At 37.4% G+C, this 22,773-nt stretch overlaps 1 protein-coding gene across 10 annotated transcripts in view; it reads right to left on the minus strand.

The window, feature by feature from the left end:
• Positions 1-22,773, minus strand: part of KLC1 (kinesin light chain 1) — a 54,422-nt gene that overhangs the window by 10,395 nt on the left and 21,254 nt on the right. For 3 of the 10 annotated variants that reach the window (XM_065684776.1, XM_065684773.1, XM_065684774.1), the window contains exons 3-14: positions 20,854-21,084; positions 18,786-18,864; positions 14,468-14,693; positions 13,614-13,701; positions 12,746-12,847; positions 11,936-12,109; positions 11,691-11,790; positions 10,792-10,841; positions 10,636-10,703; positions 9,122-9,230; positions 5,600-5,761; positions 232-362 (exon numbers count right to left, since the gene is read on the minus strand). In XM_065684776.1, the coding sequence (XP_065540848.1) occupies positions 232-362; positions 5,600-5,761; positions 9,122-9,230; positions 10,636-10,703; positions 10,792-10,841; positions 11,691-11,790; positions 11,936-12,109; positions 12,746-12,847; positions 13,614-13,701; positions 14,468-14,693; positions 18,786-18,864; positions 20,854-21,084 (1,520 nt within the window). Of the gene's footprint in view, positions 1-231; positions 363-430; positions 1,728-5,599; positions 5,762-9,121; positions 9,231-10,635; positions 10,704-10,791; positions 10,842-11,690; positions 11,791-11,935; positions 12,110-12,745; positions 12,848-13,613; positions 13,702-14,467; positions 14,694-18,785; positions 18,865-20,853; positions 21,085-22,773 lie in introns of those variants that run through there. The other 7 variants (XM_065684777.1, XM_065684775.1, XM_065684779.1 and 4 more) reach the window with 5 other exon arrangements.

The following is a 22,773-nucleotide window of genomic DNA, read 5'->3' on the forward strand; positions in this document are numbered from 1 at the left end:
AAGGGACAAAACGCTGTAAAAATTGGGTTAACTCTTAAAAGCAAATATAATTCCTCGGATGTTACAGAACTTTAAGTTTTAGACATAATTTCTTATTTTATTTAAGATAGAAATCTATATGAAATAGAGTTAGCTAAGCAGAGAAGAAAACACTGCTCTAGGCACTACACTAGGCTACAGTGGGGGGCACGGAAGGAAGGCACGGCAGCATAGCTAAGCATAGATAATTACCCTGGATTCTTTGGTTCACTGTCCCGTGAACTTCCTCCCTTCAGCTTTCTAACCAGCTTCTCACTGCTGCGTCTAATGGAAGCACGAAGTTTGCTAAAGGAACCACTGCGCTTTAAAGATCCAGTGCCATCCTGAAAAAAATTGAACAAATGTGAAACTGCACGAGTTGGTGCCCTCCCCCAAAACTGGCTCAAGACCCTTTCATTGATGACTTTTTTTATTGCTATTAATAGGTACTTGGTACAATTACCTAAACATGTAATACCAGGTAGCTACAACTTTACTGCAACAACAGGGTGCTTTCCAAACTGTAAGAGATTTCTAAAATGTCAAGGCATGCTCAAGCCATGATTCATAATTAGTAAAAACCCACCACAGGAATCAAACAAATCACCATGTAACCATTTTATAAGAGCACATTGTAGTTAACATAGCACGAGCCCCACGCAAAAGCATTCCATCACTAAGGAAAAAACCCTGGTTTATTCTTTCTAAACATCTACACTACCTGCAAACATGTTTAATTAATCCTAAAGTCCTTAAACAAAAATATTTCTGATCAGAAACATGTATGCTTAAATTCCTGTGCTTCATTTTAACTTGTACCAAAGAAAATGTAAAACACAATGAGATGAATTTCTCATACACTGCATTCGTGTTTTACACACTGCTGTGCTGACCAGAAGAAACTTCTATCTGACAAAAATTCTAGTTTTTAATATTTTACTCTTAAAAAAAAACCCCAAACCAAGCCAGTTTAGTAAGATTAGAAGCGATCATTTCCTACTTAATAGAAATCCTATGTGACTATGAAACAAGAATTGTAAAAGAAGAAAGTAAAGTATTACTAAGCAGACAAAGACAGACACCTGAGTTAGAGTGAGTTTATTAGAAGTTAGAAAGACAAATACACAAATCACTGAACACCAAGATTAGTAGAGAAAAGCATAATTGCGAAAATCTCACACAAAGACTATACAGCAATGCTACTTTAGAATACTCATAATTGAAGACATCCAGAGTTCCATATTGATGTTAACCATGTAGTAGGTCTCTAAATACATTTTAAAGCACTTGGAGAACATGCCTTACTTTTATGGGTTTTGTTTTGTTTTTCTCCTGTAAAGATCACCATCATGCCATTTCAGTAACACCTTGTGTGATACTTTTAACTACCTTTTTTCCATAGTGAACAGCTACTTCTAAAGTTCCTTGTTACTTTTTTTTTTTACGTATTACACAGCAAATGGTTGTAATAACATTTTGTATGACTAGATACATAACTGGCAAAGCTACACATGTACAGATATAGAAAACCAAAAAAAGACACCAGCACTGAAGGAATGGCCAGTTTACAGGGAAGTGTAGCTCTGACAAGAATCTTAAGGGGTTTGCTAAAACACAGCAGTCAGTACTGAAGAGAGAAGTTAAAGCCTGAAGGTGGTGCACGCCCGTCATGCAGGAGACAGTATAAGAATCACAAAAGGCATCTAGGCCTGTCAGAAACGGAGAGAGAAAAACTCAATGAAACTGTTGGGGAAAATTCAACAGTTTTCAATTTTGAACAGTTAAGTTTACAGTATTTCTAGGTCACATTCCAAACATTTTTTTCTGGAGGATTTGGGCTGCCCTGAAACACAAAGTGCAGGCCCTTGCCATTACCAGAATGTACATCTCTCTGCAGTTTCACCTGTATCACTAATATGCAACTTACAAATGAGCAAGAATGGCTCCATGCATTCTTTAAGTTAGAATTTGCATAAAATACAAAAAACCTTTAAGAAGTGATAGCTTTAGTATTACATTTTGTAAGCAAAGAAAGGATTTTTCTTTTCAGCTAACGTTAACACAAAAATAAAAAATAAAGTAGAAAATAAAAAACAACCAGAAGAAAGGAACAGAGCAAGGTGCATTCATTTCAGCTTTAACTTCTGTCAGGAATGTTCCTCAAAACACAACAGCAAGAAGAAAGAGGTCTTCTCCTAACCTCCAGACAAAATCCTGTTCATTCCTTTAAGGAACTAGAATCCAACTGACCTGTGTCAATTCAGTTTCAGAATAGTTTTAGAACACATCCCTCCGTGTGTATAAACAGATGTATAAAATAATATATAAAATCCAAGTGGAAATTTCTCTCCTCTTCCTAATGCAGTGAGGCATCTGATAGAATCCACTTCTAAAAATAAGCTCTACTTCAGTTTACACAGTTTCCATTCTTGGTGTAAGCACAGAGACCATCAGTGATAGTCTTAAGGTAACTGTTTTGAAGGCCTTTACCTACAGCAACTGGAATAAACAGTAATTAAAATTATTCTTGGAAATAGCAGAATGCCTTGCTACAAAGTGATCAGAAGATCAAAATATAACTGAGTATTTCTGTTTCAAACTAAACTGTGTGTGGTGTTCACACTTTTAAAAACACACTTCAGCTTTGCAGGATTTAATAAACTGAAGTTTAAATTCCAATTAGAAGTATGAGATCAGTGAAAAGGCTAATTATTCCTATGGCCTTAAACCAGTGGTGCTATAGTAGTGATAATGATCAAAGGAACAAACGCAAGACAAGTTTGGTAGGGTTGTGTAACTTCTAACTACCACATTACAAATAAGCAGACAAGCTTTTGGTTACTTCAAACCTGGAATAAATGTATTAAACTCCCAAGTTAAACAATGACTGCATGATTAGAAGAAACACCTTTAAAACATGAGTTTAGGATCAAAAAACCCCCACATTTCCTAAATCCAGCAAAAACTATCAAAAAAGCACAAAATATCTCCATTTCTATGGCAAAGACTAACTGCCAATTTTTATGTTCCTCAGAATGAGAATCACCTTACTACTTTTGCTTACACTTCCCCACCATCACTTCGTATACTCTAGTTGTCTGCTACAATGCCCCTCTGACCAATCTGATACTTCTTATTAAAGTAGGGCAACTCTTAGCAGCTAGTGTATAGTAGTGAAATATACTGCTTTTGTTTCACACCTGAAAGCAGACTTTTGTGCTCAAAAGACGTATCTTTGAAGCACATAGGTTAGAGTAAGAACATTATCTTAAATTCAGCACTATCACACCACAAGGATTTTTATCTGTTCTGCAACTAGCTACAAGATCAATTTGCAAAAATGTCAATTACAGATACGCACTGTCATTTTTTATATACAAATATAATAGGGGATAGAAATCTTGAGATTCCTACCCTGAATTTTCAAAACCAAGTATTTCTTTGCTTTCTTTGTATTTTCTGTTAACTTAGAGGGATGGACTTTCTGAGAAACGTGTAAACACGCACTATAAAACTTCACTTAACATATCAGTTTTAATAGTTACTAGCAGATTTACTTCAATAGATATTTCAGTTCTTTTTGTAAGAGTGCAAGACATTGCATCAAAGCACATCCTGCTTAATATGGATTAAATTACATATGGAAATCACTTAATTACAATAAATTTTCTAACAACTTTTTGTTGAAGTTTGTTGCTTTACATACTCCAAGTATTCTGACACTCAGCTTGACCACTTCAGAAGAATTTAAATGGAAAAACAGAAGTAAAAAATTCTACTATACTTCATGAATCAGAGTATTTTGTCTGGAGGGAACACGTGAGGGTAAAAATACCTACACAATATAAAGAAGAGGGAAGAACAGCACTGAGATAGGAAACACTAGCAGGGTAGAGGGAGAGAGAGTTGCCCACTTTTATGTAAAACGTGTAATACAAAAATACCTCTCATGAGGGAAAAAAATAAACTAAAGATGAGAATAAAGCGATGCCACTTCAGCACACTAAAAACGAAGTTTGCACTGAGAGGTCAGAATTTAACTTTTCAGACCAACAATTTTTATCACCAAGTTTGATTTACATATTGACCTAGAAATACTGTCTACTGCTTTTCCACAAAAGGCCCTTTCAATCCAAAACCTGCATGCTTGTTTAATTAATGTCAATAACAGAAAAATGTTTAATCTGTTTAGAACATACAGTCATGCAAAGTATAGCGAAAATTAAGGGAGGAGTACAGTACACAGTTCTAAAGCTGAATGGGCAAAATGAGAATTAAAAAAAGTGTTAATCCAACCTTACTTTGGCTTTATTGATGATGCAGTGTTATTCACAATAGATGCTGATTGACTGTCTTGGCACCAAGAACACCAATGCCAAGAAAACAATAATAAAGAGACAAAAGCAAAGATGGAAAGAACCTTCTCCTTGAAGAGTAAAGCAGTATGTGTTTTATCAAGGTTTCTTTGGAATGCTAAACTTTGTCTCATGTGGCTAACAAAAAGAAATAAAAAGAGAAATATTGCTACTGTAAGAGAAATGAAACTTCAGAACACTCAGTTCTGCAAAGTAGGCTACTTCCCCTCCCGTACAGCAAAAGCAGGCAACACCTTATAATCTAACAGAGTATTTTAGCAGAACTGCAGCTGGGAGTTGGTTAACAGTGCAATATATATCCCATTGCTGGCAATGGAATAAAGCATGGGAAACATGGTGACAGAAGCAAGCAACTACATAAGCCAGGTCAATAACTGAAAGCTGGCACTGTCTTTCAAATTAAAGGAAAACAGTGGTTACAAAAATGCGTATCTAATCACATCATATGTATGTTTTTACTTTATGACAGTGTTATATAGTGAAGCCAATATATGGGAAAAACTGGAACAAGCCCTGACTCCAGTCAAATTCCAATACAGAAAAGTGTTACTAATATTTCACTCAAGATACGTGAAGTTACTATCATACTTTTTATGCAATGGCATTGCCTCTTAAAATGGACCTTATAGCAGCTTGGAAAGTTACTTTTTTCCTTTTGGGTAAGGAGGAGATTGGAATTATTTGAGTGCTAGACTGCTCACGTATTTACTCTAAAAGTGCTGACACTTAATACATCTCCATAGCAAATGTTCTTTGTGATTTCAAGAGATGCAGTATTTTTAAAGAAACATGTAAAATACAGGCGAATATGGCATCAAAAAGACAAAAGCAAAAGTAAGTTAATTGCCAGAGTATTTCTACCAGTAAAAAGAAACCACTAACAAGCAACTGTACACCAGACCATAACCAGGACACTCAATCAGCATTAAACAACTTAAAGTTAAATACAACTGCTTAGGATTCTTGAAGAAATTTCACCATTCAGGAAAACAGAAAGGATGGTTTAAATTTTTTAAATGATACCATTTTTTTTAATTATGATAAACAAAATGTTATTCTTTATTCTTGATTCTGCAAAATTACAAAATAAAAAGTAGATTAACCAAGAAACAACTGAAAACACAAGAGGCTGGTGAATGGACAACCATATTTGTTCTGGTGTTAATTGATTTAGGCTATTTTCTTAAACTGTGTACTGTACTTACCCCATTCCATTCTACGCTCATACTCACTTCCTCGCCTCCATCAGGACCACTCTCGTATTTTACCACATCAACATTGAGGCTTTCTCGGCTTCGCCTTTTTTCTATGCTCTCAGGGTCATTCAGCACTTCAGCAACTCTCTGTTTATGAACATTGTCAAGACCCTGAGAAACAGAAAAAATGGCAAAAGGGTTTTTTTTATTGCAAGCTGTAATAACTCACACACAATAACCATATCAAGAAAGAAGTCAAACCAACCCATTACTCCATCACCCCAATTCTACTTTCAAAGGGCAGCTGAGTTGCCCTTTATACACTGCAGAAATCAACAGAGCATGAAGTGGACAGACAGTTTGGTAGAGAATTCAGTGACTTGCCATTCTTTTCCTCCTTCCCTATCACTTGTCAAAGCTTTGCAGTGTTCACATAACTTACCTGAAACCACCTTGCCACCAGCTTAATGTTTAAGCAATTCCTAGGTCATGAACAATCAATGGAATTCTCAGTTTTCCACCTATCAAATGGTACAGTATTCACTCACCTTTGGAAAGAACATTGCAGGTTACCTGAGTATCTAATACCAGAGACACAGGTTGTGTTATTTAAAAATAGAGACATATGATACTTGGCACAAGTGGTATAATTTATTGCTCAGAAAGACATTAAATAGAAAATAAGCTTATAATAGAACAGACTATATTTATGGTCAATAAAATACATTTGTGTTAAACAATGTCCATCAATTACCACATAACCCTTTGAATATCTTTAAATACCTTCTAATAAAAATCATGTACTAAAAATAAAGGAAAAAAACTTTAACAGAAACTAGAAAGTAATAAAGCCCAAATCATACTCGAGTTTTATTTTCTTTAGAATAAACCTCAGATACTCCACGTCATGAACAGTATCCTGCAGGAAGAGATGTCAAGTCAGTGCCTTACATATAAGAAAATATTATGAAAACATGAAAATATTATTGCACATCTTTCACTGTGCAACATTAGCAGCAAATGCAGTAGGGGATCTGTGTGACAAATCCATAAAGCCTACACAATACAAAAAGTGAAAATCATGCCAAAATTCTTCTAAAAAGTAAAGTGCATGAATAAGAAAGAAAGCTGGTTTAGTAGCATGGAGAAATCAGGTTCTTGGTTCCATATAGCTGCTTTCCACTAACTGAAGAGCAGAACAGCCCTCCCTGATGGAATTCTACAAATAAGGAAGTATGAACACATAACAATCATATATTTTTCACTTCCATGTGGTTGTACGGTGCAGAAAACTGCCTAGAGCTCTCAGACAGTATTGAAGCACAGGCTCAAAATGGATTCTGGACCAATCCCCTCAGCAGCACAGAACACAAAAACCATAAAACTATTTAAAATCACCACTAAGGTGAAGTATCACATAAAGACCCTGGGCTCTGCTCCAAAGCTATCGTGACTCATTTACTTCACATGTTAACACATACATTTAAAAAACGAAGGGACAAAGTACTGCACTTCCCCAGTTTGATTCTGTCATGAAAGATGAAGGACAAAGAACTTCACTGGTCTTCAAAAATCTTGCATTTACATCCCAGCAACTAACACAAACAAAACATGCATGAAGGAGAACAGAACTATGGAGGACTGGTACTTTTCCACACCTGGGAACCAAAGTTCAGCTTTCAGCTGAAAAGGGGAAATGGATTAACCCTGTCTGTTCTCCTTTAATATAATGACCTAAAATAGAAAGGTAGAGTTAAACACTGCTAGTAAGACAGCACTGTTTCCTACATGTCCATATCCAGTGCTGTGATATAATGGTAGACATGGTACATGATGCACCAATGAAAACCTGAAGCATGCTTAATAAAAACAAAGTAGCAGCAGCAGCAAACCTCCAGGAAGCTTTAAGTAAAATGGAGACAAGGAACAGTTTTTGCAGTGGTACTGGCCAGCCAGAAGTGCGCTTATTACACAGGGACTCTTAAAAATAGCAAGATCCTCTCATCCTTAATTCCCAAATAATCAATTCCAAGCTTCCCAGTGGAAATTTCAACTTGAAAAGCTGGTGAAGCTGGTGATCTGTTTTGTTTTGGTTCTAATAGATACATAAAAAGAACAAATACAAGCTAAGCTGCCTTATTACTATTACATTATTCCAATTTATCCTGCTTGTATCTGTTCACACCCAAGAAAAAAAAAAAATAAATCACATGTAATGGCAACAGCAAAACTAAGAACCAAAGCAAACATTTTAAGATGCAGTGCATCTTCATTTCTTATTTTGAAATCGAGACACTCCGGAAATGAGCCTTCAGTAAAAGTAAGTTAAAATCATCCTCAGTAAAAGAAAGTATCTGTATCAACTATCCCCCCTCACCCTTGAATTTTCCTTGCCGAAGAACCTTTGTCCCAGGTTCATATTTTCCTCTTACCAGATTCATTCCATTTACTTGGCAAACACTTGTAAGTTTTCCATCTTTTTTTTTTTTTGTGGAAGAAAGAACTTAAACCACCTTACATCAAAGGGAACTACTCTTGAAATCACTAGAAGAGCATGAGGTTTGCCAAGAGCTTTTTGCTCTCTCCCTTTTCCAGAAATCTGCTTCTATATACACCAAACACTGCAATATCATTGTTTAAAATACAACTTCAAACCAGTATAAAACAAAAAAATACCCCACAGAAGCAAAACAAATCACTGGGCAAAAAAGAAATTAAAATTGAAATTCCCAAGGGCTTTTTTTATTCACTTATATTTTCTTATTTTGCTTTCTGTTTTAATACTGACAAGCCATATTTGCTTGTCCTGTCTTGGGTACTTTTATACAAGACATTGTATCAATCCATCCAAAAGGGAAAGGAAAAACAAAAAGCCAATAAAACACCACAAAAAAACCCAAATGTCTCTCCCACCTTCTAAGGCTGAGAAAGGGTTACTTGAATTGCAGATCTGAAAGCACAGCCACAGAACTTCCCTGCATTAAAAGAACAGACCCACCACTTAAACTGTAATATCCATCTCATCAGTCTGAAGAAGTAATAGAAACAGCTAATACATTTCTAATGGTCTTCTAAAGGCCTGCCTCAGTCAGTCAGCTGTATGCAGAAACAAAGCATTTGAAAGTTTGATAGCTCCTTATTGAAAACAGAACAGCATTACTGGCAAACAAGATTATCATTGAAACTCTCCATCTTCCCCTAGCTATAGCCTCTCTGCCAGGACATGTAGGCAAGTAAGGACTGCTGGCTATCACACTGTTTTCTGCTGTGCCATTTTCCATGTAATTTCACCTCCAGTTTGAATCATGCCCTCAGGATACGATGCCACTGCCCTAGCAATTAATCAGTTTCAAGTGTTAAGATGGTACTGGTTTATCATCAGTTCAGACTGAAATTAGAGATACTGAATAACTAAATATACCAGACACTACATAGCTAAAAGTTCACATGTTCTGTACATACGATAGATATTGAAGTTGAAAATCTGCATGATCACAATGTAGACATATTATTAAGAATTTTCATACTTGCCTGTTTACGAGATCTCATTGCTGCCTCCTCTAATGTTTCAGCAGCTTCAAACTTGCCCTGTCGCCTGTAAAGCGCTCCAAGGTTCTTTAGAGTAGTTGTTACTGTTGGACTATTTAAAGAAAAAAATACACACACACTGTAAACTTCTCAATTCACAAACTAATAAAAACTTAAATATAGCATTTATCATATTAAATAATTACAAAAAGGAAGTCTCTTGTAATACACTACACTGTACTGCATGTACATGGATAAACCTGTTAACTCCTTGCCAAACGCATTAACGGCTCACACTATGATTCGCCAAGTTAGTAAACAGCCTCTAAATCTACTCAGGAGAAAAATGGAGTGCTGTATCCTTCTGTTTCTCATGTGTAACTCAAGGTAAAAATTTAGCTCAGTTTGAGTGTGCCCAACTGAATAATTGTGAAGATTCCAGAAAATATGCCTACTCATGCATACAGTGACCATTACTGTAGCATGTGTTAGGCAGAAAACAAATTAACAGTTCATCAGCTTTTACTTTATATATTTTCTATGCTTTCAAACTATGCTTGAAGAATAAAAGGGAAAAAAAATAAAAATTGTACATTCCATGAACAAGTCTCACACTCCAAGAAGACAATTTTGTTTCAATGACACAGTATTAGCTCAGTCACCATATTGTTGCATGAAGTTTTGCTCCAGTAACAACAGAGAAAAGACTTCCTCATGCATTAGGATGAACTAGTACGTGAAAAACAAACCAACAAAATGTACTGCACCCAGAGCTCAGGATGGAGAGAAAAGAGCAGATTTCAACTGTTCAAAGGTTCTGCTACTTGTTAAATACATGAATTCAAACACTGAATAAATTAAAAATCCTCACTAAACATTATCAGTACTCAATGAAGTTTTCTTACCTTGTACCAACTGCACACTAGAAAAAAAGGCAGGTAAGTTACAAAATTAAAGCAAACAAACCCTATTTCGCCAAGTACAATCCAAGCAGAAGTCCTTGTTTCTCTTCTTCCATTTTAAAGTACACTTTTTCATTCACACAAAGCTATATTCTTTGAGCTTTATAAACTCGAATAATGCTGAACTGTGGCAGTTTTGACTTTGTTTTCTTGTACCACCTAAAAAAAGTCAAGGCTCAGTTACTTGCACAGCCTCCTTTTTGCTTCTGGCCATCTCCAAAGCCCTGGTTGGGACAGGGAGACCATGTACACCAACCAAAGGAGTAAAAAGAGAGAAAGGTGACCTACGCCTTACCTGAAGGACTGCCAAGAACACAACTGGTGAATTTTTATTTCACTTACCAGTCTAACCAGGCTAGATTAAAAGCATCCACAGGACTTGAAAACTGCTAGTACATTCCTGAAACCCTTTCCTGGGGCCTGAATTTTTAACACTACTGTTTTTACAGTCCAAAGCAAGCAGCTGGTTTGGTTTCATTTTTAAACATGTGTTAATGCGACATTTCTGGATACTGTGTATTGCCACATTGTCTGTCCTATGAAGAAATTACCCACCTGTCAACTTTGCAAGCTTTGTACCAGCCACCATATTCTCCAAAAGTTGTGCCGTCTTTTTGCTTTCCCTAAAACAAAAGTAACATTGAAAGAAAATAACCAACTTGCAACTTAAACAAGTAAAAACTCAAAAAATATTTATGGCAATGGCCTTACTTTGCATTCTTCCCTCTCTTCTGCATGCATCCAAATAGGTTTATTTTCATCTGATGAAACACAAGAAAACATATTACAGAAGAACAAAACTACAAAGCATTCATTGTTTTCATTTTCACCCTTCTGAAATGAAGCTGTGAACCAGGGAATTACACTATCACCACCACAAAAAAAGCTTACTGTCTATACTACAAGCAGCAGATAAATAAAACATGTGCCTCTTCTTTATAATTTTACAACTGTGTCTTCTTCTATCTGAACTTAGAAACAGTTACTTCTGAGAAACTTTGAAGTTAGCATATGGTGACATTGATTTGTCATGCATCTATTTCTGGGCTAAAAACTGCACATTTATTTCTTTTATCATAAAAACTTTTTTGACATCCACTAAGTGGTACACATACTACTGTCATGGAATGCGATGTGATTTATAGTTGATAAAATGCATTTGACTTCAAAGTACATTATAATTCACAATTTAAGGGTATTTTCCCCATTCTTTAAATGTATTAATGGAAGACTCACATTAAAAATGTATTTATTATATCATTAAAAATCCTGCACTGAATTTTACCTGTGACTGGAAAGTCACAGATTTTTCTGCCTCTATAAAAAAACCAAAATTGGCTTTGGTGGGCATAATGTAAACTATGCCAGAAATACAATCCATAAAACATAAACCTATCAAGTCTACCTCATGTTAGAAAAACTCTGCTCCTGACATATCTAAATGCTTTCTTAAGATGAATATACTTCAACATGTTTATTACCTCACTTTTTAAGTCTACCTCAAGCACACAATGATTTTGATCAGGATACAATTAACTTCCTGCAGATATTATTTCATAATAACTATCAAAATGACACATACATTCAAACCTAGGGACTCAGTTTCTTACCATCTACAGAGCCAAATTCCCGTTCGTGAGCACGAGTAAGAATCTCTTTGTATAAAGTTTCCGCTTGCTTAAATTTGCCCTGTTTTAGATAGCAGGATGCCTAAAAACAAAATACCCCCCCAAAAGGTATCAGCAAACTTTTATTTAGCTTGATAAATAATAAATACAATACATGCTGAATAAGGTGCATTGCAATTAATCAGAAAATCATGCTTTTTTCTTAGATTTACTCATAAAAGGCTTACCAGGTTATTTTTTGTTTTTGCAACATTTGGATCATCTGGTCCCAGCTTGGTCTGGTAAATTTCCAGTGCCCTCTGATAGTAGTATTCAACCTCCTCATATTTACCCTGGTTCTGGCATAGCAAAGCCAAGTTATTCAGTTGTTTAGCAACGTCAGGGTGATCCTTCCCCAGGACCTGAAAATTAAATAACTTTTATTAAAACATTCTCCAATCATCATATCAGGGTTTAGAAATGCATCACTTAGAAATATGCCGTTAGTTTTTACTCCCCATCAATTCAACATGAGGATAACAGAAGAAAAATTGCATTTGATATGAAAATTACTCAATTCTATTAAGAACTGAGAATGCTGCAGAACAATTCATAACAGGAACAATACAAGTAGCAGAACAACATTATATGCAGTGTATTACACAAAGCCTGAGGATGCAGGCATTCAGTGTCATGGACTAGAATAAATATCCACACAGTCATAGAATAATCAACTTCAAAATTTTAATGATGTTTCATTTTTAGTTCCAAAGCTTTTGTTAAATGATTACTTAACTATCAAAGGGGAAAGAAAAAGTGAAAGAAGGCTAATTACAAAATACAGAATTTACAATATACCCAGAGTGCTCCAACAGCTCCATAGGACTACTTGAATGTGCAACTGTTTTGAATTTCAGACACTATCTACTAGGGCACTGATAACTGTGGTTTATCTGGCAGATCTACTCAACCAAAACAAAAAGTAAAAAAAGCAAGTTTAGCCTTGCCCTCTCCATCAAAATAATCCATTGAAAAGTGATGAATTCTTTTACTCATACCTTTTCCCTGATTTCCAGAGCTCGCTTACACAATGGTTCAGCTTCTTTGTACTTTCCACGTTTACCATAAAGTACTGCAAGATTGTTTAGAGTTGCTGCCACCTGTCAACAGTAGAGACATTTTAATTTAATTAATTAATGGAATTAATTTACATTTAATTAATTAATGGAATTTACTGATACAAATATGTGACAAATGAATACATCTGCAATGCACTGACATTTTCAAATTTTCCATGCACAAGGTGGACCTCTTGAGATTTGCAAATGAAGAAATAATTATTATTGAATGCATTCATACACAAACAAGGAAAGGGAAAAAAAAATCATGAAATAGTTTTGCTTCATTTGTGGAAATGTCATTTAGTGCACACATTTTGTTCATATGTTCTTCTCTTACAAAGTTATTCCTCAGATCTATACTCAGAGCTACCCTGCGTCACACAGGGTATATGAAGTGAGACACCACATTAATTTTAAACACCGATTACAAAAGCTTGATTTAAGTATCATTTAAAAGCAGCCATAAAACCAGTTAGAAGGATCCCTTCAATATGAGTTTTATAAAGTGATTTGAGTAAGAAAATTAAAATCTTTCTTCACAAACTGATTTCCCACAGAAAATCCATGCAATCCAAAATCAAATGTGTGAGAGTCATTTATGGTGAAACAGCATTGAATATAATACTCAAAAGGCATGTTAAATATATAAGAGTAAATGAAGCATGTTACATTGTGGCCTCCTACCTGTACTGTCTAGAGATAAGCCAGGTCATAAAAACTTTCCTGTTGAGTTTAATATTAAAACGAGTTGAAAAAAATTCAGTGAAAAACACAACTGAAAATACAATATTGCATGTATACAAACCGCTGGATGATCTTTGCCCAAAGTCTTCTCACGTATAGCCAAGGCATCATTCAGGAGATTTGCTGCATCTTTATATTTGTTTTGGTCTCTAAATTTTAAAAAGTCATAATTAATACAGGGGATTCAGAAAAAGAAATCACGAAAACAAAGCTGACTTCAGCATTGGCCTAAAGATGCTAGTGCAAAAGAAGAGCAATTGAGAATATATTAAAGAATTGGGAAGTAAAAACATGAAGCCTGTAACTGTAAAGTAGTTTACTGGCTCAGGACTAGCATATACTGCTGCTACACTGTTGTCCTATTTATTCCTCTAGATTATCTGGAAGTGGGTAATCAAGACAAGCCCCCACAACAGACAAAAAAAAAAAAGAAAGTATCAAAACCAACTTCACTTCCAAAGAAAAGGCACAGGCAGAAATGCAGTAACTTTTTTGAGTTTTAGGCATAGGGATACATATAAGTACTGCAGGACCCTCCTGAGGGTTTCAATGTTTTTAAAAAAAGGGAATGGAAAATAGTCAAAAAATGTTAGTCTGAACATTAACAGGTTGTAGCCAAATATTATCTAGTTAATTGATATTTAGAATCATAGAATCATAGAATAGTTAGGGTTGGAAAGGACCTCAAGATCATCTAGTTCCAACCCCCCTGCCATAGGCAGGGACACCTCACACTAAACCATCCCACCCAAAGCTTCATCCAACCTGGCCTTGAACACTGCCACGGATGGAGCACTCACAACCTCCCTGGGCAACATATTCCAGTGTCTCACCACCCTAACAGGAAAGAATTTCCTCCTTATACCCAATCTAAATTTATATCCAATCTATATTTATCTATGTCAGTATACAAACCTGTACACCAAAGCAAGTATGTTCAACATAGTGGCAACATCAGGATGATCATGACCTGAAGTCTTCTCTAGGTCTTCAAGGGCTTGTTTACAGAGAGGTACAGCAACCTCATATCTACCTTGGGAAGCATACTGAATGACAAGATTATGAAGGGTCCTTAATCTTGCTGGAATTTCATAGCCACCTTGCTGGGCAGCAGCTGCTGCACTGCTATGCTGCTGTTGAACTGAAAGAAACATGCAAGATTTAAAGTTGTTTTAAAAGATGACTGTAACTAAAGCATTTAGCATTACTGCTCAGTGACAAAAAATGATACTGAATTTTATAAAGCATTAATATTATAACATACTTCACAGTAGTCATGCTGTCTTCAACAGTGACAGTGAAACTACGACAATTTAATTCTTCATGTTCTGTCCATTACTGTGTTATTTTCCACCTCTATTAGCTCAAAGGCCCAAATGTAATAAAGCAGAGAAGAAAGCAGGAAACTATTATCAGCTCAGCAAATCATTATCAGTTCCCAAGATTATATCATAATTTTGCACTTACAAATATCCACGTTTCCCTATGGAAAGGAACATTAACACAGACAAGCCAAATGCCTGCAGAAAAGCTCCAATGATTTGTCCTTTTTCCTTTATTCTTCTCTAAACATACCTTTTTTGTGTGTGTTTCCCTTTTTTCTCTATCAAAGAGTACTTAAGGTTGGCACATAAAGGATTAAAAGATCTTGCATGCCACAGGTAACAGTTGCAAGAGAAAAGGCATCAAGTCAAGGCCAGTGACACTTTAAGTAAAACCTTCAGGTTTTACTTACTAACCTTCAGGCTTAGCCACTTGTTTTCCAGAAGCTCCTAACCTTTGGTTGTTGCAACCACCATGCTCCAATTCCCTTCTTTACCCCGCCTCTCCCTCCCAAATCTACTATGGCTTTTCTCTTCCTCTGGGAGATTTCTGGGACAACGTAGAAAATTCCCTCTTACTCATTTGCATTAAATTCTAAACAACACACAGGATAAGGGCTCCAGCCGTGGGCCTGACTTTCTTCTTTCTATGGACAAAAACCACTCACCTCAAGTGGGAGCCTTTTTATGCCAGTGGCACCATACAATTCCAAGCCTACACCTACTACCACTGCCTACCAAACCACTGGAGCATTTCAGTATTTATCCTGGAGGTCAAGGAAATTACTGACGGATCAACTTTGAAATGAGGTAGGTGGATTATGCAGGTACATAGACAGCTTTGCCATCCAACCTTCCTACTACAAAATTCTAGTGAAGCAACCATGAGCTCTGAAGGGAGCTCATGGTCAACACTAACCTATTCTAAACTCTTATAGAATCATAGAATCATAGAATAGTTAGGGTTGGAAAGGACCTCAAGATCATCTAGTTCCAACCCCCCTGCCATGGGCAGGGACATCTCACACTAAACCATCCCACACAAGGCTTCATCCAACCTGGCCTCTTCAAGTCTTCCCTTCCACTGCTGACTATGGATAGCAGGTGGGACTCTTCAGACATTTTTTTCTGCAGTCACTTGTCTACTGAGAAACATTATATTACTAGCATACCGCCTATACACTATAATATCAATACATTACAGAATACCAGCTTTACACCCGTAAGACCCCCAAAATTTCACTAAGCAAGGCTTATCTATTAATGGCTTCTATCAATCGTGCTACCAAACCTCTACCTGAAACTTCACAGCATATTCAAGAGTTCTAACCAGAAGACAACACTTCTAGAATGAGTAGTAAAACTAAGGAAGAAAACCTCAGCAAAGGACAAAATATTATATGAGAAAGATGTCATACTGAAACCTGCCCCAACGCGTTAAATCAGGTCATTAAAAAGGTCATTAACAGAATACTTCATCTGATCAGACCTTCAAAAAGCTTCAGTGTTTCAGAATCTGTCTCAGTCACTTGCACCAAACCTTTTCCATTCCGACGCCCACAGGGAAGACTGCGGGACAAATTTTGAACTGGGGTCATAGAATCATAAAATAGTTAGGGTTGGAAAGGACCTCAAGATCATCTAGTTCCAACCCCCCTGCCATGGGCATGGACACCTCACACTAAACCATCCCACCCAAGGCTCTGTCCAACCTGGCCTTGAACACTCCCAGGGATGAAGCACTCACAACTTCCTTGGGCAACCCATTCCAGTGTCTCACCACCCTAACAGGAAAGAATTTCTTCCTTACATCCAATCTAAACTTCCCCTGTTTAAGTTTGAACCTGTTACCCCTTGTCCTGTCACTACAGTCCCTAATGAATAGTCCATCCTCAGCATTCCTATAGCCCCCCTTCAGGTACTGGAAGGCTGCTATGAGGTCTCCACACAGCCTTCTCTTCTCCAGGCTGAACAGCCCCAACTTTCTCAGCCTATGCTCATACGAGAGGTGCTCCAGTCCCCTGATCATCCTCATGGCCCTCCTCTGGACTTGTTCCAGCAGTTCCATGTCCTTTTTATGTTGAGGACACCAGAACTGCACACAATACTCCAAGGTGAGGTCTCACGAGAGCAGAGTAGAGGGGCAGGATCACCTCCTTCGACCTGCTGGTCACACTCCTTTTGATGCAGCCCAGGATACGGTTGGCTTTCTGGGCTGCGAGCGCACACTCCTGGCTCATGTTATTTTCTCATTGACCAACACCCCCAAAGTCCTTCTCCACAGGGCTACTCTGAATCTCTTCTCTGCCCAACCTGTAGCTGAGCCTGGGACTGCTCAGACCTAGGTGTAGGACCTTGCACTTGGCATGGTTAAACTTCATGAGGCTGGCATCAGCCCACCTCACAAGCGTGTCAAGGTCCCTCTGGATGGCATTCCTTCCCTGCAGCGTTATCAACCGAACCACACAGCTTGGTGTCATCGGCAAACTTGCTGAGGGCACACTCAATCCCACTGTCCATGTCAGCGACAAAGATGTTGAACAAGACCGGTCCCAACACCAATCCCTGAGGGACACCACTCATTACTGTTCTCCAGCTGGACATTGCGCCATTGACCACAACTCTTTGTGTGTGGCCATCCAGCCAGTTCTTTATCCACCGAGCGATCCACCTATCAAATTGATGTCTCTCCAATTTAGAGACAAGGATGTCATGTGGGACAGTGTCGAACGCTTTGCACAAGTCCAGGTAGATGACATCAACTGCTCTACCCTTGCCCATCACTTCCATAGCCCCATCATAGAAGGCCACCAAGTGGCCAGGCAGGATTTCCCCTTAGTGAAGCCATGCTGGCTGTCACCAAGCACCTTGCTGTTTTTCATGTGCCTTAGCATGCCTTCCAGGAGAATCTGCTCCAAGATTTTGCCAGGCACAGAGGTGAGACTGACTGGTCTGAAATTCCCTGAGTCATCCATTTTCCCCTTCTTGAAAATGGGGGTTATATTTCCCTTTTTCCAGTCGTCAGGAACTTCACCTGAGTGCCATGATCTTTCAGATATGATGGCCAGTGGCTTAGCAACTTCATTTGCCAGCTCCTTCAGGACCCATGGATGGATTTCACCAGGTCCCATGGACTTGTGTATGTTCAGGTTCTCAAGATGGTTTTGAACCAGATCCTCTCCTACAGTGGGTCTAGGGTCTTCATTCTCACAGTGCCTGCATCTGCCTTCCAAGACTTGGGTGGTGTGGTCAAGAGCATTTGCCAGTGAAGACCGAGACAAAGAAGTCATTAAGAACCTCAGCTTTCTCCAAATCCAGGGTAGCCAGTTCTCCTGATAGCTTCCGGAGGGGGCCTTCGTGGTCCCTAATCTGTTTTTTATTTGCTACGTACTTAGAGAATCCCTTCCTATTGTCTTTAACATCCCTAGCCAAGTTTAATCCTAACTGGGCCTTAGCTTTCCTAACCTGGTCCCTAGGTTCCCGGACAACATCCCTGTACTCATCCCAGGCCCCCTGTCCTTGCTTCCACCTTTTATAAGCCTCTTTTTTTCTTCAAATTTTCCTCAGCAGCTCCTTATCCATCCAAGGAGGTCTCCTGGCCCTCCTGCTGCACTTCGTTCTAGTTGGGATGCAACGCTCCCAAGCTTGTAGCAGGTGATCCTTGAATACCTACCAAGAGTCCTGGGCCCCCCTGCCCTCTAGGGCTATATCAAAGTCAGTGCCAAGAAATTTAAAAGAGCCAAGTAAACTCTATGTAAAAGCCTAAGTCCCAGTTCTGTACATATCAGTGACCGGCTTCCTTATTCTAGCAGAGGCATTCACCACTCCCTGTGTCCCAGAGGACCCTAAACATGGGTTCATTTTTCTGCACTGCAGAAACCCATTAACATTGTAATTTGAAGTGCACTTACTTCCTTGTCCTTGGTCATCTTCATCATTGGGAAATAAGTCATCCAAAGGCTCTTTGGTGGAATCTGTATCCTTATCCTCCTATAGAACAACCCCAAAGCCAAACTGTTATACTTAAATCTAAGGCATAAAGAGACAGTCCATTTAATCAGCAATGTTAAAGAAAACCCCACATCCAAAACTTAGGAATATACAAGAATAACACTTCTTCTAGAAGTTCTGTGAAGGTTTTATGTTCAAATGTATTTACATACTCAGCCCCAAACAATACAGGACAGCTTCAGAAGAGACAGGAATAGCAATCAGGTCTCCTAGATTTCAGTCTCAATTTAAACACACAAGAATACATCTGCTGTTCTTACAGAGACAGCATACCTCATGAAAGTATCCAGTGCTGAATACAGATTCAGTGCTACTAAACACTGAATATTGTATATTTTTAGTCGTAAACACAGTTACAGATGGGCAAGGGAGATAAATATGGAGACCTCAATTCCTGAGTGCTCAACTTCTGCACAAAAAAAAAATAGATTTTGCAATTGCAATCTGTAAGGATCAAAAATTATGAAGTGACCTGCATGGAAGTTCATCTTGAACCAGATTAACTTCTGCACAACCCATTAGTCTACACCGATTAAACATCTAAAGATCATTCCACATCATGTAAAATTAAAGAAACAGATCATCTCTCAATTCCGTTTCTTAAATGTGGAGTCAACACAGTATAAACAGTTAAAGTCCTCAGAAAAGTTAATCTCAGTAAGAAGAAAGCCCAGAAGCAGAACAGACTCCCATTTTTCTGCTCTTCAACCAAGAGAGAAAGACAGCTGCAGCTACTGCCATTTGAGTTCAGTGGTGGCAAAGTGCGTGCTTTGCAAAAACAGCAGATTAATGGGACTAGATCTCAGAAGGGAAGTTCATAATGTTAACTGGGCTGATTCCAGCCTTACACTGAGCATACAAAATTGACTATTTTCTAAGGTTAACAAGCAAGACTGTCCATATGGTTAGTGAAAATATAAAGACGCTTTGCTTACGTTGACCCTATTTGCCAATTAAACTTCAAATAACGGCACTATTTAGGCCATCTGCAGATTACAGTTCAACAGTTAGCACATCAAAATCACAATATTCCCTCCTCCCACCCCTTTTCTAAACAGGCTTCACTGGCAGTATTCAGCTACAAATACCAACTCATGAAATAGCACTGAAAAGTTCCATGTGCCAAAACAACTCTCACTGCTCACAATATATTAAAAAGGATTCAGTCAAGCAGTCAGTTAAGCATGACAAACGCATACATTTTCAATCATCATGTTGCTGAAATAACTGGTTACAAAAAACCTGTTCTTTACAAAACACAGCTGAATAGGTCTAAACATACAAAATGAGATCTCTCTCCACAGTGCCATCTAACTTAAGGAAACATAAAAGGGTAACAAGAAATGCAAATAATCTAGAAGTCTTTTTAAGTGGCAAATTACTTCTATAAATTAAAATGGTATTCATTTTCTCTCTGAATCTAAGCATATGTAACACAATGGGCTAAACACGACTGAAAACATGCAGACCCATCATAGTGTCTGGCAGAAAGGGTCCAGTAACATCCTATCCTAGTGTAAATTATCAACAGATATAAAACCTGCACACTAATTTCACTAGACGAAAATTATGCATTTCTCTTGCAGTCAAAATAAGCCATGCCCCCTATGTACTTAGAATCTCTAATAGTTTAAATTCTCCACTTATTTTAATTGTTGTGTTTACAGAAGGAATCTTTTTTATTTAGTTCATATTTTTTAAGCTAATATAATCCTATATAAATATTTATGAATTTTGATTCTCATATCTATTTTGTTATCTACAGACAGAGAAACGTTTATTCTCTTAAAATAAGAATGAACTCAGTATTCAGAATCTTTCTGCAAACTATGTGACCCTGATAGAAGGTAAGCATTTTTGTGACAAATTTATGTTAGAGAAATAAGAAGCTTGCACCACTTCTTGGTAAAAAGGCAGATTACAACACACATGTACATGTAAGGGGCTTTTTACTACACAGCTACTTACAGATGGTGAAATATCATCATCGTATTTTTTTAATTGATTCATGAATTCTAGATGTTTCTTTTCTTCTTCCAGTTGAGCCACAGACTGCTCACTTTTCTGTAGTTTCTGTTGTGTATTGGCTAGCTCATCCCGTAGCCACTGGTTTTCCTGGCATAGCCGACGAACCTGAGCACGCAATTTCTGCTTCTCCGATTCCACTGCATTTAAGTGATTTGACAAGGCCATCATTACCTAAAAAGCAAAAGGTGTCATATGACAATTCCTCTAGAACGCAGTCTTGTATTTAATCTAAAAAACTTTTATTATTTAAAAACCTGTCAGCTGTGAAAATAGGTGAACGTTTCTCTTCTTCATCTATCTGGTTTTATCTCTGTCTTAATCTATCTCACTCTTCCTCTCAACTTTTTACTATTTGCCCAGCCAGAATTAACCTGGAGGAGCTCTTTATTAATGATTGTTTTCTATGATGCTACCAGAAGTCAAATTGTTTTGGAACTCCCTGAACATATAATCTTAAAATACATGAAAAATTTGAACTAGATTACTGAAATGGAAATCTTTGTTCCATTAGCATCAAATGAAGCAGTAACACTTCCAACTTGAAGGATCACAAAAATAACCTAAGAGCTAACAAAGAGTTCTAATTCAGCAGCTTTCAGATGGAAAAGGATTCATATACATGCTTACAGTTCATAAGGATGAACATTTCAGCATGATGATAATACTTCAAAAGAACAATTATACTACCGAGACCTAAATGTGCAACTGAACATACAGTTTATATAAGCACTTTATAGATACACATTTAAGCTTGAGTGTGCAGACATTCAATGTGTTTGAACAGTCACATTAAAGACAAAAAATACAACAGCCACAGAAGCAGTCTACTTGGATTGGGTTCTTTTGCTAAGCAAAGCTAAATGAAAAAGGAACTTGTTAAGTGAAAGCCAAACACTACATACAGAAGACACTTTCCCTTCACTATGTAATCTCCCACTGATACATGTAAAACAGCTCACAACAATCCCAGGAAGCACACCTTGTAAGAAACAGCCACTGGCAATAATACAAATCTTCTTTTAGATGAATTTAAATCCTGAAGTTATTTAGAATTTCATGTTTCTTTAAAACAAAGTTACCTTGAAGTGTTTTTAAGCTAAATATTTCATGTGAAACAGATGGTGTCCTTACATGAAATTTCTGGTGTCAGAAAAAACACATGAAACCTTTAGAAACTACTTTTCCCTAGAAAGACAAAAACTCCACATATTATTCCTAATACCAATCCAAGTCTCCAGACCTCAGCACCTACTATTTACACATTCAGAATTGTTAATAATTTACATTACCTGATTTATTCAAATAGTGGCCATTTTTAACATCAGAAAGTACATTTAGGAGAGTTGTGATAATGTGGTCAACATACTCAAACAACACTGTACAAGCTACAATGACAAACTAAACCCCTTTGTAATCTTACTGTCTAGAATTAACTGAAAGGAAAGTTTGACCGCTTCTTCAGCAACGTCTGTTTCATTTTTACAGAAATAACACTCATATCATCAGACCTACATCCATGTCACAAAAACATCTTCAAACCATTTCCATGTCTAATTTAACTACTGCAAATAATAATAAAAAAATCCTACATTGTTGGAACCCAAAGTGTGCAGGAAGGGTACATTTATCAGGTTTGAGTGTAGCAGTTTGAAGAACTGCTTCCTAACAAAGGCACTAAATGCAGGCTTCTTGGCTCCTCACCACCACAGTTCATAAAACACTGTGTGGGCCAAACTAGGCAGGAACATCTGCAACTGAGGCTGCTGAATCCAACAGAGCCAAGAATCAGAACTACCCTTTCAGAGTCCCAATACCATGTCAGAAGAGACAAGTTACTCATTCATTCACAGATCTTCTACA

Source organism: Lathamus discolor, chromosome 6 (assembly GCF_037157495.1).
Source record: "Lathamus discolor isolate bLatDis1 chromosome 6, bLatDis1.hap1, whole genome shotgun sequence".
Taxonomy (NCBI): Eukaryota; Metazoa; Chordata; class Aves; order Psittaciformes; family Psittacidae; genus Lathamus; species Lathamus discolor.